Source organism: Rhizopus delemar, genomic scaffold, assembly GCF_000149305.1.
Source record: "Rhizopus delemar RA 99-880 supercont3.1 genomic scaffold, whole genome shotgun sequence".
NCBI classification, from domain to species: domain Eukaryota; kingdom Fungi; phylum Mucoromycota; class Mucoromycetes; order Mucorales; family Rhizopodaceae; genus Rhizopus; species Rhizopus delemar.
This window is the reverse complement of record NW_027137827.1, coordinates 4,315,908-4,331,727: the sequence shown is the minus strand read 5'-3', so window position 1 is coordinate 4,331,727 and position 15,820 is coordinate 4,315,908. Positions and strand designations below refer to the sequence as shown.

The 15,820-nt window shown below is 37.6% G+C and overlaps 5 protein-coding genes across 5 annotated transcripts; 2 read left to right on the top strand and 3 right to left on the bottom strand.

The window, feature by feature from the left end:
- Positions 1–2,069: 2,069 nt before the first annotated feature.
- RO3G_01672 (6-phosphogluconate dehydrogenase, decarboxylating) lies at positions 2,070–3,703 on the top strand (the record flags this gene model as incomplete). Its single annotated transcript, XM_067656263.1, has 4 exons — positions 2,070–2,083; positions 2,144–2,177; positions 2,240–2,768; positions 2,823–3,703. 4 exons carry the CDS (start codon positions 2,070–2,072, stop codon positions 3,701–3,703), a joined length of 1,458 nt encoding a protein of 485 aa, XP_067512364.1.
- Positions 3,704–4,193: 490 nt separating this feature from the next.
- Positions 4,194–5,113, bottom strand: RO3G_01671 (uncharacterized protein; the record flags this gene model as incomplete). Its single annotated transcript, XM_067656262.1, has 2 exons — positions 4,194–4,925; positions 4,976–5,113. The coding sequence occupies 2 exons, from the start codon at positions 5,111–5,113 to the stop codon at positions 4,194–4,196; spliced, it is 870 nt and encodes a 289-aa protein (XP_067512363.1).
- A 1,568-nt stretch (positions 5,114–6,681) lies between these two features.
- RO3G_01670 (uncharacterized protein) lies at positions 6,682–8,982 on the bottom strand (the record flags this gene model as incomplete). Its single annotated transcript, XM_067656261.1, has 5 exons — positions 6,682–7,546; positions 7,608–8,160; positions 8,211–8,648; positions 8,700–8,922; positions 8,977–8,982. The coding sequence occupies 5 exons, from the start codon at positions 8,980–8,982 to the stop codon at positions 6,682–6,684; spliced, it is 2,085 nt and encodes a 694-aa protein (XP_067512362.1).
- A 344-nt stretch (positions 8,983–9,326) lies between these two features.
- Positions 9,327–9,428, top strand: RO3G_01669 (uncharacterized protein; the record flags this gene model as incomplete). Its single annotated transcript, XM_067656260.1, has 1 exon — positions 9,327–9,428. One exon carries the CDS (start codon positions 9,327–9,329, stop codon positions 9,426–9,428), a length of 102 nt encoding a protein of 33 aa, XP_067512361.1.
- Positions 9,429–9,771: 343 nt separating this feature from the next.
- On the bottom strand, positions 9,772–11,424 carry RO3G_01668 (phosphate:H+ symporter; the record flags this gene model as incomplete). The annotated part of the gene is made up of 2 exons (XM_067656259.1): positions 9,772–11,271; positions 11,317–11,424. The coding sequence occupies 2 exons, from the start codon at positions 11,422–11,424 to the stop codon at positions 9,772–9,774; spliced, it is 1,608 nt and encodes a 535-aa protein (XP_067512360.1).
- Between the last annotated feature and the right edge of the window lie 4,396 nt (positions 11,425–15,820).

Genomic DNA, 15,820 nt, shown 5'->3' with positions numbered 1-15,820 from the left:
TTTTATTGTTAAATACGACTTGATTATATTGTGTTAAAAGCGACTTGAAGTGCTCAAGGTTCTTTGATGACATTAGTGAGAAAAAGCAACGTTATTATGCGGAGTCTTACAGTCTAGTTTTCAAGCCACCAAGTATGCATAACATTAATATATGAATTTAATAGAAAGGAATACTGGAATAGTGTTATATGCTTGAAATAAGCAAATGACATGGCACTCATCGTAAACCATGTGGCCTATATGTTGGATAATGAAGATGGTTAGGCATACCAATAGTATCTCAAACATAAATCATGTGTGTATTTGATGCTACATAACAATTACCATACAAGAATAAGTCGATGAACTATTTACAAGATGTTGATCATTTGGACCAACTATCAATGATAAAAAGAATAAATTTATAGTATTACCTTTTACATAGTTTAAATAATTTCCCTTAAAAGGAGATTGTCGAAGCTTATGGTTGTATCATCTAATTTCGCAAAACATAAACTTATCATCATTCTTACACAAAGTACTCTTGTTCTTTAATGTTTCAGTTTATCTGATGATCACAAAAGATGTCATTTATGTTATCGCTGTACTTGATGCTCAGTTTATACCTTTCTTTGACTCACAAAATTCTGATGAGAATCTTTCTCTTTCCCTTTGCTTCAAAATGTCAGAGTACATAATGTAGACTGGCTTGTTGCAAAATTCCTGCATGTTTGTTTAAATTGGATAGCACGGATAAATACGCGGCACAAACATCTTGATGTTTAGAACATTTAGCCATTTTTAATTAACAGCACTTTTTTATCTGGCCATTCAGGTACATCCTTTAGGCACGCTTTTGAATAATGTGGTTGCCGAACATTTGCATCTGTGAATGTCTCATTCTGTAATAATTAGTAGAAGCGTTATTATGGTTATCATAAAAATCTTCTTAAAAGTAACACATGCACAAATTGCTTGCGCCTTTTTACTCTTTCAGGAACACTACACTACAAGCTTTTGATCTCTACAAAAACAATAAATATTGTTGTATGCTTATTTTGCCTCCTATTTTAATAAACTTTTGAAAGAGAGCTACAAGAATTTGATCACGTCGCGTTGACAATAATCTTTTTTTCTTCTTCTTCCTTTCTAATACTTTAGTTGGAAAGTGTATAATTTTATTTAGTAACAAATTGCTTACTAAGTTGATAAAATGAATGATAGCTGGCTGCATCAAAGCAATATATACAGGCTCAACCGAAATCAAGGACAATTTTTACTTATACATGCATTTCACTATAGAATATAAACTATAGCTAAATATATTTAATGCTATCAGTAGTTCAAATATCATATTCACATTATTCTATTAAACATTCGTTTTTTTTATAAGCGAATTATAAATCGTTACAAATGAATTATAAATGGTTATAAATGAAAAGCTGACATCTGCAAGGCAAAATAGGCTTAGTTGCACAATGATACCTAAAACAATGAGCCAATCAGATAGCGATCCTTGGATGATGACAAATGGAAAGGAATAAATAATTATCCTAAATATTGTCCTGCACACTGATGCTTTCTTAATATGAAAGGGCCTTGGCTGACTTGATGCTAGAGATCCTTTATGTTTCAGTTGCATTCAATTTGGATATATCAAGCCATAGAAAGAGTACTTCTTTTACACAGTTTACGTGTTTCCAGGATACAGTGGGGTTCAATTTGAATCCCCAATAAAATTTATAAAACACATGAAACGGGAAAATAATCAATATTCGGAGAAAAAATGTAAAATAAAAGCCAGATCATGAAGGTGATGCTGTTAGATCTTGATATTAGTCGTAAGAGAAGGTAAAGGCAAAACTACAAGAAAACAAGAAAGGAGAAAACACACGAAGTCAATTCTATTGTTTTGTATAGAACTAATGAAGGTAATCTCTATTATCTAATAGCAGTCATATTTTCTTAAACAAAAGGGTTCACTGACCGCAACGCTTACATCATTCCGATATCTATTTAATCTCCTTTACTTTTCTCGCCTTTACTTTTTTTTTCTTTTCTTTTCAATAAAAAAATCTTGTAAAATAAAAATGGTTGAAGCAGTGTAAGTTTTTAAAAGAAAATGCGCGTTGGGAAATTCAATATTCATTTATTTTTAATCTAGTGCTGATATTGGTCTTATCGGTTTGGCCGTCATGGTAAGTTTGTTTTACGCGCATGCAATAGTAATGGATCAAGTTCTAACCTCTTTATTTTATAGGGTCAAAACCTCATCTTGAACATGAACGATCACGGTTATACTGTCTGTGCCTATAACCGTACTACTTCCAAGGTCGACGACTTTTTGGCTAACGAAGCCAAGGGTACCAAGATTGTTGGTGCTCACTCTGTTGAAGAGCTCTGTGCCAAGTTGAAGCGTCCCAGAAAGGTCATGTTGCTTGTCAAGGCTGGTTCTGCTGTTGATGCCTTCATTGATCAATTGCTTCCCTACTTGGAAGAAGGTGATATCATCATCGATGGTGGTAACTCTCACTTCCCTGACTCTATCCGCCGTACCAAGGAATTGGAAGCCAAGGGCATCCTCTTTGTTGGCTCTGGTGTCTCTGGTGGTGAAGAAGGTGCCCGTTTCGGTCCTTCTTTGATGCCTGGTGGTAACCCCAAGGCTTGGGAACACATTAAGCCCATCTTCCAAGATATCTCTGCCAAGGCTCCCGATGGTGCTCCTTGTTGTGAATGGGTTGGTGAATCCGGTGCTGGTCACTATGTCAAGATGGTTCACAACGGTATCGGTAAGTCTTAAGAGAGAGAAAAAAAAAACATGAATCTAAGACGCGTCCTTTTAGAATACGGAGACATGCAATTGATTTGTGAAGTTTACCAAATCATGAAGGAAGGTCTCGGTTTGTCTCACGATGAGATGGCTGAAGTCTTTGAAGAATGGAACAAGGGTGAATTGGACTCTTTCTTGATCGAAATCACTCGTGATATCCTCAAGTTCAGAGACACTGATGGTAAGCCTCTTGTCGAAAAGATCAGAGATACCGCTGGTCAAAAGGGTACTGGTAAGTGGACTGGTATTGACTCCCTTGACCGTGGTATCCCTGTCACCTTGATCGGTGAGGCTGTCTACTCTCGTTGTCTTTCTTCCCTCAAGGATGAACGTACTCGTGCCTCCAAGATCCTTGCTGGTCCCACCAAGAAGCCTTACTCTGGTGACAAGAAGAAGTTCATTGATGCTCTCGGTCAAGCTCTCTATGCTTCCAAGATCGTTTCTTATGCTCAAGGTTTCATGCTCATGCGTCAAGCCGGTGCTGATTACAACTGGAACTTGAACTTCTCTGGTATTGCCTTGATGTGGCGTGGTGGTTGTATCATCCGTTCCGTCTTCTTGGGTAAGATCAAGGATGCTTACCAAAACAACCCTGCTCTTGAAAACCTCTTGTTCGATCCCTTCTTCCAAAAGGCTACTGCTGATGCTCAAGACTCCTGGAGAGAAGTGATTGCTCAAGCTGTTACTATGGGTATTCCCACTCCTGCTCTCTCTACTGCCTTGAACTTCTACGACGGTCTCCGCCACGAAATCCTCCCTGCTAACCTTCTCCAAGCTCAACGTGATTACTTTGGTGCTCACACATACGAACTCTTGGACGCTCCCGGTAAGTGGGTCCACACCAACTGGACCGGTAAGGGTGGTAACGTCTCTGCTTCCACCTATGACGCATAAGTCGTTTTCTTTTTCACTTGCGCTCTACTGTATTTTTATATTTTAAACACACGTGTAACTGTAAAAAATAAATAAAAAATAGCTTTATTTTTGTTGTATAAAACGTTTTCAAATAATTGAAAAGTATTGATGACTTTACAAATATCCTTGGCTGCATCATTTTATAAAATACGACCAATATACAATGATCAAACAGATTCAACCTGTGATTACCTATTGAAACACGTGATGTTCTCCTGCTCTCCTGTCCAGTGAGATAAGGGTTGTTTACTTTTATACCCATTTAAAAGACGCGCTTACATATGGACGATGGCTACAAAGGTATGTTGCAATAAAAAAAAACCCAACGAGAACCAATACTTTTCTTTCTATTGAAAAACAGTGACATGAACATGTTTAGGTCAAAGAAGCAGTGTACATTCTCAAAGCATTCAAAGAAAAAACGAATGAAGCAAGAAAGGTATTTTATTGATGTTTTTTATTTGTTACTTCATTCAGGAGGTGTCAGTGAGCCAGAACATTTTTGAAGCACAGGTGACTCCTTATGACTGTCTGTGTTGGTACTACCGGTGCTGCTTTCCTCTGATCCCGTGGGTTGATCTATTCTGCCTAGGCTAGTGTCAATTGGAGGTAAAGTTGGTTTTGCAGATCTTGGTGAGTCTGAAGAGGGTGACTGGTTTGGTGCGTCGACCTTGACTGCTGGACGAGAAGGCAGCTTTTTCTTTTTGGTATCTTTGCTTGTTGACAGGGGGGATGGGGGGTTATTGCTGCTGCCTCTTTGGATTTTCGCTTTCAGTGCTTCCATGACTTTATTGTGAGATAGCTTATCTTGTTGCTCTGCTTCGTTGGATATAGAAAACCGATGACGTTTTAATGGAGGTCGCTCTTCGTTATTAGAGGACGGTAAGCAATAATCACTTGAAGAAGACGGAGGACAGAGCGGATGAGCTGAGTGAGGATATGGAATGGCTGGAGAGGGTGGCGGTCGATAATGCTGTTGTTGCTGTTGCTGTGGTGGTGGCTGTGGGGGGTAATTGAATCGGGCAAGTACCTGCTGCTGAACCGGAGCAAGCCCGTATACATAGGGCGGTTGTGATTGTGGCTGTGGTGGTTGTGGTGCCGCTGTTCTCGATTTCGATTGTTCTCTTGCTAACTCCAGATCCATATGCCGAAGTTGAATACGAGCTTCTTCAGCCTTCAGGGTATCTCTAGCAGCTTTTTTCTGATAATGCAATTTTAGAGTTTTATTATGCAAATAAACAAATAGTTTACCTTGTCTTCTTCAGTTTTGGCTCGCAAGATACATTTCAATAATTCAGGATTGTCGCCGTGACGATCTAGTATTTCTTTGAGGCTAATTTCAGTGGAAGATTGAGACGAAGGCGAGATTGGCCACTGAAAGGCAGACATGGAATGTTTACTGCGAGGTGATAACTGATTGGGATGCGGTGATTGATTTGTCATGTTCAAAAATGAGAAAAGAAATACTTGTGCACAACGAGATTTGTAGTTTTATGCACTTGCATATGTCCAAAAAAGAGATTTTTTTTTTCCAACAAAACGCTTGCAATGAAAAGCAAATTTCCCCAATAATCATGTTTTACGTCATTTTTTCTATAAAAAGACCTTGCAGTTACAGATTTTACAAGATTTTGAAATCAGCAAATTAGAGTTTAGAAGCTCAGGCCAAGAGAGACATCATTATTCTGAGTGTATGTGTCTTTTTAGAATAAAACAGTAAATGTCATATAAGCTCATAACAATGAACTTACAATGTTTGTTTGAGCTTGATTGCTATCATTCTTGTTACAACCACGTGTAATCGTTTTGAAACCGAATGTGACACGATAATACAGTTTTCAGTTTTATTGATTGTTAGAAGCACAGTGTGAAACAATTTGATGATGACAAAGGAAAATTAACAGTCAGGAGAACAAGTGAAAGGGCCGAATGAATGATCAAATGCAAAGGAGTAAAAGAAAGTAGAAAGGGAAAGGGGGCAAGAAAACAAAGAGAAGAGCAATAAAGTCATTGGGATGGGCTCATATTTACTTTTTATAAAGAGGAACAACCTTTAGCAACGCGTTAGAGCTGTTTTAGAGTGCGTGTGTGTTGGAATAACACAAAGCATGCCATGTAAAAGTAGATGAAAAAGACAAAATTAGAGGGAAGGTCAGAAAGCAAATGCTAGAATCAAGTCTGTTGATGAGATACATGATAGCTAACGTGCAGCATAAACTAGATGCGTTTTTTTTTTGTTAGGAAGGAAAATGCATGACGGTTTGTTTACCCAAGACCTTTGATTACCTTTTGACTATGCAATATGTCATTCAATCACTTGAAAGATGCCGTTGGTTGATATAAAAATAGACGGGGGTTTCCATCATCCCAAATGTTCCTTTCAAACTATCTTCACAAACGAAACTCCTCCTAACCATTCGCCACTTCACTTTTTGGCACCTCTCGAGAAGATGTACTCGTCTAATTCCAGGGAGAGTTGTGGAGTGGATTGTACTTGCTGACGCTATCGATTTCTCATTCTTAACGGCTATCATGGTGACTTGATAACAAATGAAGACAGTTGCTGAGAAGAAAGACATTGGGATGACTACTGATCTCTAAAGAGGACAGATGGCTTAGTCCTTTTTGGAACATGCAAGACATCCAACATACTACACCTTGCTTTACAGTGCCTCATGCCAAATCGAACATCAAATCAATCAACCGGACCCTCTTTGTCCTCTTCATCGCATGCAGTTGACTGTTGTCTGTGGACAGCGAGTCACCTCGAGAGATCACGCCTACACTGACCTGAACCTATAGAGCATTTACCAGCTATCTGTCCAGAAGATCAAGCGATTCAAACGAGTCGCTTGGTTATCACGAACCAAAGTGTGATTGGGACTGAAGACTTGACACACTGAAGGGTATTTAAAGGTGTATAAAAGGGGGCCAGCTCATCATGCAAACATGTTTATTTATGAAGAAGTAGAAGAATAGAAATCATTGTAATCCAATCGTATGGATAAAGATCTCAGATCTTCATCGTGGTATGACTTTAAGATGTCTAAAAATTGCAAGACTTGGGTTGTAAAGGCACCTTCGATTTCCTGATGGTGACGTCTGATCTTTTCCAATCTTTCCTGGTTGTCTTCAAGAGCGTGTTGACTGTGCCGTTTGACCAATTCACTGGAGGCATATCCATGCAAATGGTCCAGTACAGCTTTGTAGTTTAATATGCAGCTGAAGAGATCATCCAGTCTTTCAGCTAATGCCTTTTCCTTTAGTCCACTAAGAAACCCTTTTTCAGTGATTTCTCGCAAGTAATTCGTGTGGGCTTTAATGATAGAATCCAAATCAATACTGCACTTTTCGATATCGTTCTCCAGCTTCTTCCAAGAACACTCGAGTACTTCAAACAATACATAATGTTGTAGTTGGTATATAAAATGAATCATTCTCTGGATCGTCATTTGAGCTTGATGGAGGTCTTGTGTGAGGTTGGAAAGCTGTGAGAACTCTCGATTGGATTTCCCGCACTGTCTCCAAGAAGCGGACAGGGTGTATTCCATTCGTTTTAGACGCCAAAGGAAATTGAAGATTTGAAGGTACTGAACCATCGCATGTGGATTGATCACCGTATTGATGGGTGTATCCACATGATAGTCCAGCGTGAACACATCCCAGCCCAAATCGTCCTTTTGTATCTCAAGTAGCCGAACGTCCAGCCGTCTCAATATCTCTGGCTGATCGTATTGAGCATTGGATGAACGTATGGTTGTTTCCAGTAGGCTGGTCAGATTATGACGATATAACGTGTTTGCAGGCTTATTTAATTGAAGGCTAAGGAAAAAAAAAAGGGGGGGGGGATGAGAGGAGCAGATAAAAGTAGTTTCTTTTGTACCCTAGCACATCCATCAAGCACTGGATAAAGTCACCTTGTCCGAGTAGCAAATATCGTTTTAGGGCACGCAAATGATCCATGAGTTTGTATTTTGTCTTTAACAAATTCAGCAAAGATTGGCTTGTGTCCAGATAGATGACATCAATCGCTCTTTCAACGGCTAGTGTTTCTCCATATTTGAAAATGTCTTTGGTACGGTGGATGACATCATATGGATCCACACGTTCATGACAGCTGTAACGAATAAAGTTCAAGGATTTACCGATAGAGAATACCTTTTGTGCGAGCTCTTTGGAAAGGAAGGAGGGCAGCATGTCTTCGCGTATGGAGTATTTATGCTGCCAAAGGTTTTCTTCAGGCACGGTCAGATCACAAGCAACAAAGAACTCCTTGTGAGGATCGTCTAGTTCACCTTCATAGACCCAACGTTGCAGCATGTGATAGAACGGTTTGGATATTGTCTGTAGTATGTTTGTGATGAATTGTCTGATAAAAGGATCACCATGTTTTGTATGGTTATGTAGAGCGCTCACCAGTGCTCCTCCCTTATGACCTATGAAGAACGCATTCAGTCCTTTTCTGTCTTTGTTTCTTCTTTTGTACCTTGAGAGGCATCCACAAGCATGCTCATCAATCTCAACTTGTTGTTGGCGTCTTCCATCCAGACCAATAGCCTTTTCAACGTCAAGCTCTGATCACTGATCACTCGACTCTTTTGAGCAAGCTGCTTTTCCACTTGGGCCTCTAGAATAGCAATCAATTTATAATAATCCGTCAGCTCATCCTGAATGGCTGCACAGAGTGACTGTCCGACGAGTCCGCTCCTGTTCAGATTCATGTTCTCCTCTATAAATGATTTAATGTGTGTATAGAGCCATCCAGTCTCGGTCAATCGGTAGATGAGTTGCTCAGTGGGTTCTGATACGCAAAGGAGTTGTTTGTCAATCAGGTATTCATCTGTGGTTGGATTCAATTTGATGTACTGTCCATCAATACCCTGAAAAATAAAGATAAGATCGCGTAATATATCGGATTCGGATACTAGAGAAAGAGGGTAGTTTAGCATCTTTTCTTTTTTGGTTTTCATTTTACCATCTGGTCTGTAAGAGGCTTTTGCTTTGGCCAGTTGTATTGCAGGCGGATCGGTGATATCACTTGATGACTCTCTCGCGATCCTTCTTCGTAAATTTCTGGGTGAATCATGTATATCCGCTTCACTCGGTCTAGAGACTGGCAGTTGAAAGGGCTCCATGTCTTGTTCGATGTTTGGCAGACCAGAGGAGCCAAAAGACATTGGACTGTGACTCCTTGTTGGCTATAGATATCTGTTGTTAGATGGACCTCTCTTTCGTTCTCTGTGTATATTTACAGTCATGGTAGTTTCTTGCTGTGGATCTGTTGGTAAGTTTTTTAAGAGTGATAGCAAGTAAAGAATAGATCGCTTCTTGCTGAGTCGTTGCTATGTTTATGTGAGTTGGTTTTGGGATTCAAAGGATTATTGTCTTATTATTTACAGTTGAAGATAACTTGTTATACAAATGTGCAAATCGAAACGCTTTTTCTGAATTTTGCTGTTTTTGTTTTACTATAAAGTATATTAACATAAAGTGATTGATGTTTTCAATCTACATTACAATCGTCATGAATGCTATTTACAATACTATTTTCGTCTGGTACAATAGAAGGGTCGTTTTGACTGTTGATAAGAAAAAAGTTAGAATGAGACGTGATTTTACAGATTATGAAGACCTTGTAAGAATAAGGTTATATTTCTCTAAAAGACCTTGCTGCTGTCCTGCTGCTTCTTCGAGATCTTGCTGATAATTAAAAAGATCAAATCGATCAATGAGTTTAGAGAGAGTTTTAGAATAAGGTGTTGTTGTCTCTGCTGATACTGTTGAGCTGTAGGTTGAAACTAGAGAAGAACGTGTGGTTCCTGAAGGCCAGTTGGCACTGGGTGAATAGTTCATTACAAAAGAAGAACAAGCAAAAATAAAAAAAAAAAAAAAAAAAAAAAAAAAAAACTCCGTTTCACACAGTACAGTACATACAAAAAAAAAAGATGGTTCATGAATTAAAAATATTATAGTTTAAAGAATTTATTGTGATCATAAATTTTTCTAATAAAAAAAAGGGGGATTATAAATAAAGAGTGTATGTGTGATTAGTAAACATCCTTGACGTGTTCATCGATCTTTTCTCTAGGAGGGAGTTCACCAGATAATTCTTCAAGAGACTTTCCTTTGGTTTCAGGAATCAAGAAAGAAGAAAAGACACCGGTGAGCATAAAGAAAGCAAAGATTTGAAGTAAATGGTTGATCCACTTGTTTGATCCACCAATGTCCTTCAAGAGACCAAAACCGACTTGAGCAATGATAGAACCCAGCTTACCAGAGGCAGCAGAGATACCGTGAGCAGTGGATCTGTAACGAGTAGGGAAACATTCACCGGGAACGATAAAGGTAGTCGTGTTTGGACCAAAGTTGAAGAAGAGTTGAGTGACAGTATAGAGAAAGATGAAGAGAGCGTTGGAGGTAGCAAGGATTTTGTCATAAGCAAAACCAAGGATGACAAACATGACAGTCAACACGATGAAGCCCATGATTTGAATCGTCTTTCGACCCAATTTATCAATGGTGAAGACAGAGACCCAATAGCCAGGAACAGAGCCAAGCAAGTTGATGATCACATTACCCACACAGACACGGAAGACGGCCGTATAGGGATCACCCGAGCCACCGAATCCAATGTTGGACAAGATGATCGAGTTATTCAGACCGAGACCGTACCAGGCCACGTCCAGAGCGAACCAAGAATAAGCAGCACCAAAGAGGACCTTGCCATTTTCCCACTTGCCAAAGTGAGCACAGAAATCAGCCCAAGATGCCTTGGGAGAGGTTTCGACACGGGCGATGGCGGAATTATCAGTGTAATCACCCGAAGAAGCACCTTTTTCGATAAATGCCTTGGCGTCTTGAATACCCTTTTCAATCTTTTGTTCGACATCGATCGTGAAACGAGGTGTTTCGGGAATCGTCAGACGATAATAGAGAGCACAGACACCAGGAATAGCACCGAGACCGATGACGATACGCCAGACATAATCCAACTTGGTTTGATCGGCTCTGATGGCATTCTGGAAAGCGGCGGTGACGATCAAGCCGACGAGACCAGCAGTGAGTTGACCGAAACCTTGCATGGCAAAGACGGCGGCCATCATGGCACCACGATGTTTGGTGGTAGCAAATTCAGAGGTGATGACAGAAGACAGAGGATAGTCACCACCGATACCGATACCGACCAAGACACGCCAGAAGGTGATCACACCCCAAAAGGAAGCAGCAGGACCATTACCGACCAGTGTTTGACCGATGGTACCAATGATGATGATCATCAACTCAACACCATACATTCTCTTTCTTCCCACACGATCTGCTAAATAACCAAACAACAGTTGACCGATCACAGTACCGACCGAACAAGACACTTTGATGGCCGTGTCCACATCATGAGGCGTCTTGTTACCATTCTCTTGAAAGTAAACATAACCAATCATGATTGAAACCAAATTGATTGCAAAGATATCATAAGAATCAGTAAAGAAACCAATACCAGAAACGATACAAGCACGAATATGGAACCAGCCAAATTTTGCATTGTCAATCTAATGAAATCAATAAAATGAATTGAATACAACTATTCACTGTACCTCATCTAAAGCAGCACGACGACGTTCGAGAGCATCCAAAGCGAGTTGATCATGATTGACTTCTTCAGTGATCTGAATCGTCTTGTGATCACTATTAGGAAGGGACATGGAAAATAAAAAAGGATGAACAAGTGAAAAAGAAAGAAAGGAAGAGGATGGCTATTTATATCAAATCCATTTCACTGCCTTTGTCTTGTTTGAGTTATGTATCCAATCAATTGAAACATGTGGGGACATGTTGATACCCGGTTACCAGGTAAAATAGTAAATAAAAGATGGATATTCGGTAATACAAAATGGCAACGTTTGACTTTTTTTTTTTTCATCCAATGAAAATTCAAATCCAAGTCCACGCTGAAAGATGTCCATCCAAAATGGTAAAGCATCTGTCATAGAAAGACTGGATCCTTCTAAATCTTCTATGAACAAAAAAGTGCAAAAAGAATTCAAATGAATAAAATAAGCAAATCAACCATCAAAAAACAGGCCACGAAATCTTTCATCTATTTTTTTTTTTTTTTTCATCAACCCTTCTTTTCTTAATACACCATGTCTCTTTCTCGAATGATGTTTAACATGTATGAAGTGTATCATTTTAAATGGTCTATAAAATAAAATGCACACTGATTTCGTTGTACCAATCAAATTAAATGCCGCCCATGGTCACTCGCACAGACCTCTCTCTCTCTCTCCTTTTTTTTTTTTTTTCTTTTTTTTTTTTTATTTTTACTTTGTAAGATTCGAATCAACATAGGATTGTGTATTGAAACAATGGAATTCATCCATTTTACTACACGTCTATTCTTTGTATAAAATAATAACTTTCTTTGGTAAAAAAAAAAATTCTTTATTTTGATTGGATATCAAAGAGCTTATCAAATTGAAACTTGATTGCCCTCTTCCAAAAGACGCGATTAGGAAAAAAAAAAAAAAAAGAAAGAAACTTTACTAATCATTGTTCTATTTTACTCAACCACCTTTTTGGATGGCAATAAAACTAATTATAACATCAAGGCTTTTGCATGACATTTTGAAAAGAAAGTCAAATGGTTGCACTCCATTCAGCGCAGTGAAATAGATTTAAAAAAGGGAAATTCAATTTGTTCAATTTTTAAATTTTCTAAAGCAAGTAAAAGGGGGGAGATCTTTTAAAAAACTTAAACCTTATTCCTAGTACAAGTATCAGGTGTTGAATCATATGGGTTGTACTATTTTCTTACATGCTCAGCTAAACAGTTTAATGCATACAACGAACCATGGCATTGAAAATAGGGATACAGTGTTAAAGGACTATACGGAATTCAAGAGAAACTATCATTCGATTCTTGCAAGATTCAGATCGTATCACTTTGTCTATCGAATACGATGTGCTATAGGCTTATTACTATACAAAGACAACTCTAGTCATTTGACTTTTTTTTTTTCAACTTGGTCTTACAATTGTCAATTTTATAAAACAAGTTGTAGATCGTGTTCAATAAACAAGTGCAATCCTATCTTACTTTTAATCGACTACACAAGTCAATATCACAAAATATAAAGATGACTGAGAAAAGGGACTGTGGCATGATAACGAGACATGAACAATCCACAAACTGAAACCACTCGGGAATTCAACAACACTCCATATGCATTTATAATGTTCACATAGTTTGTGTATCAGAATTTTATTTTATAATAAAAAGGGAAGAGTGCTTGTTTGTATTTTGCTATGGCTCAAGTATTCATTTTTATAGAGACATGTTGAAATCGACCAGTCAGTCGCAAGAATGATACCAACACAAAAGTTGTCATCTTATAATTGATCCAATAACCAACCAATCGAATCAAACGAGTGGGATACTTTGATCTGTGACAGGGTAGTATTGATTGGACTGTATTTTAAAAGGATGAGTGATCCATGCCTATTTTATCACTCGTACCCGTAAATATTAGATTTAAATACTCAAAATATGAACTCTTAAAGGTTGATCACCTAAAGAAATAGAGAGGCAAATGAAACCAACTTATTCAACATCTCCTCCCTTGCTAAAAGTGATCAAATAAAATATCCAGTGGCCCTTCATCACCGAGATCTCTAATAAATTCAGTACGTGAAAACATAATCAAAAAAATGATATCATTATTTACACCAGGATCTTGTGTTTGTTGAAAACATGGCTGAGCATTTGCAAGACCTCTTACTTGCATATCTTTTATATGTCATTCAAACGCCAAGAAACCCGCTCTCCCAAAAGCGTCTAGAAAGATCAACTGCTGTGCGCACCACAATTGACTTTTTTTTTTTAAAAAAAAAAAAATTCAGCATGATCTCTTTTGCAACTTGGATGTTAAAGAATACAGAGGCTAAAAGGTCATCATAATAATACGCATCGTTTAAAACAGATTCGAAAGGAGAATTAGCTCGATATATAAAATCAAGTGGGACACTGTTGGTTTCTGTCCTGAAAACAGCAAGTTGACACCTGCAATCATTGAATTTTCTGGTGGTGTAAAGTCTAATTCAATTGACTACTGATACAGACAAGATATAGGACAGTATATGGCCCGTAGGACTCAGTGAGACTCATGCTTTTTTTTTTTTTTTTTTTTTTTTTTTTACCTTCGACAAAATTTTATAAAGCAATTTCCTTTTCGAATTTTTTTTTCAAGTATTGACGAGTCCTATCACTTTAGAAAATGAGAATACTCGTTAAAAAAACTAAAGTATTCGCCTGTTGTGTCTCATCGTAACAGGTCCTAATATTGACTTGTCAACATCGAGCTTTTGATAGTGGAGAGTAATTACCCAAAGACAGATTCAAACGTCTAAAAGGTTGACATGATTTAAAGAGATCAGACAAAGTCAATGAAGCCATCAACAAAGACCATTCATTCTGACGAATAGTTGTTGAGTTCAAAGTGCTTAAACTAGTTTATTGAAAAGAGATAAAAGTATACAAGTGTGCGTTTTCCAGACTTTTTTTTACGTCTGCAACTATGGCTTTAAGGTGTTTAACACGCTCCTTCTCCTGTGTAGTCACGGGTTTTTAATGAATACAGATGGCGATATATCGGTACAAGAGACTAAAGGAGAGCTGATTAGAAACATTTTGCCATCCTCTTTTACAATAGCCTTTTGATCTATCATACCAATTGTGATATAGTCGAAGTTTACTAGTCTTTATCATTTTACTTTGTTTTGTTTTTCTTTGGGAAAATAAAGCATGATTTAACTATACAAGTAAAATCTAAAACTTCATCTTGTGCCAACAGTATCAACGATATTAACGTTGAAACTGAGAAAGAGCTGAGAAAGAAGAACACCAAGACCATATTAAATAATAGAAAGAGATATGAAGTACACTACATAAAGCTTTTTTGTTGTCCAACATTAAACTAAAAAAAAAAGTGTGATAAATGTTCAAACCCTGAGAAGGTAAATCTTATTTCAGGTTTCTTCTAGAAAGCTACAAAAAAAAGGGGCATCACTTTGCTTCTTTGCCAAGCATATAGAAGAGGCAGACGTAGTTTTGAACTTTAATGAGAGAGTTACATTTATACCTTATCCTCTTTTTGGATAAGTTGCTTCAAGCAAATGCTAAAGAACAATCAATTTTTGCATCATAACTGACTTGATAAGATAAAAAATGATAAAACAAGGGTACGCGTCGTGTTCCAAGAAAAGAAGACATTTAAAAAGAGTGAATGGAAGACTTGTTTTGTTTATTCATCGTTTTTTTTTTTTTTTTTTTTTTTTTTTTTTTCCTTTCAGTTTAAAAACAACATGCGTAAAAAAAGAAAAAACTCCTATTGTCTCGCTATCTGGTCTTTCATTTATGGATATAGTCATACTCCCGGCTTCATTAAGCCTTTCTAAACAACAGTCAATTCTACACTGTAAATAAAATTCTTGCTGTTCTCTTCTGAAAAGGAAGCAGAACTAGGCTGCAATCGATGATTGCTTTACTTTTCGGAGGTAAGCGCTTTTATTCTTATGTTGTTTATGTCTTGATGACTGAGACTGACACTTTATATACCCTATCAGTATCACTCAATTATGGCATGTCTTGAATACGCACACTAAAAGGATGGATCATCCTTCTTTTTTTGTCGTGAGATTCGTTGGTAAGCATATTGTTGTAAAGTCCATAAATAAAAAAAAGTCGCTTCTATTTCTCGAAACTTTTGCTGAAATCAAAGCTGCAAAAGCTTTTTTTTTTAAAAAAAAAATTGCGCATTAAAGAGTCCAACCACTCCTTCTGAACTAAAGCAATTTGCTGCCAACATATCATCTTTAATGAACTCAAAGACCGCTGTGATAAACACTGCTAGTCAATTGATCCAGAAGAATATGTATACAAGTGATTAATAATAGCTTGTATTAGAATAATAAAAACAAGACTAGCGTTAAATACAAAGTTATTATAAACACTATTTATTCAAGACTTTGTGACAAAGTGCTCAATAAATGTTTGTTTGTGAAACGGTAACCAGTACCGATATTGAAGGACAGACGAAGTGG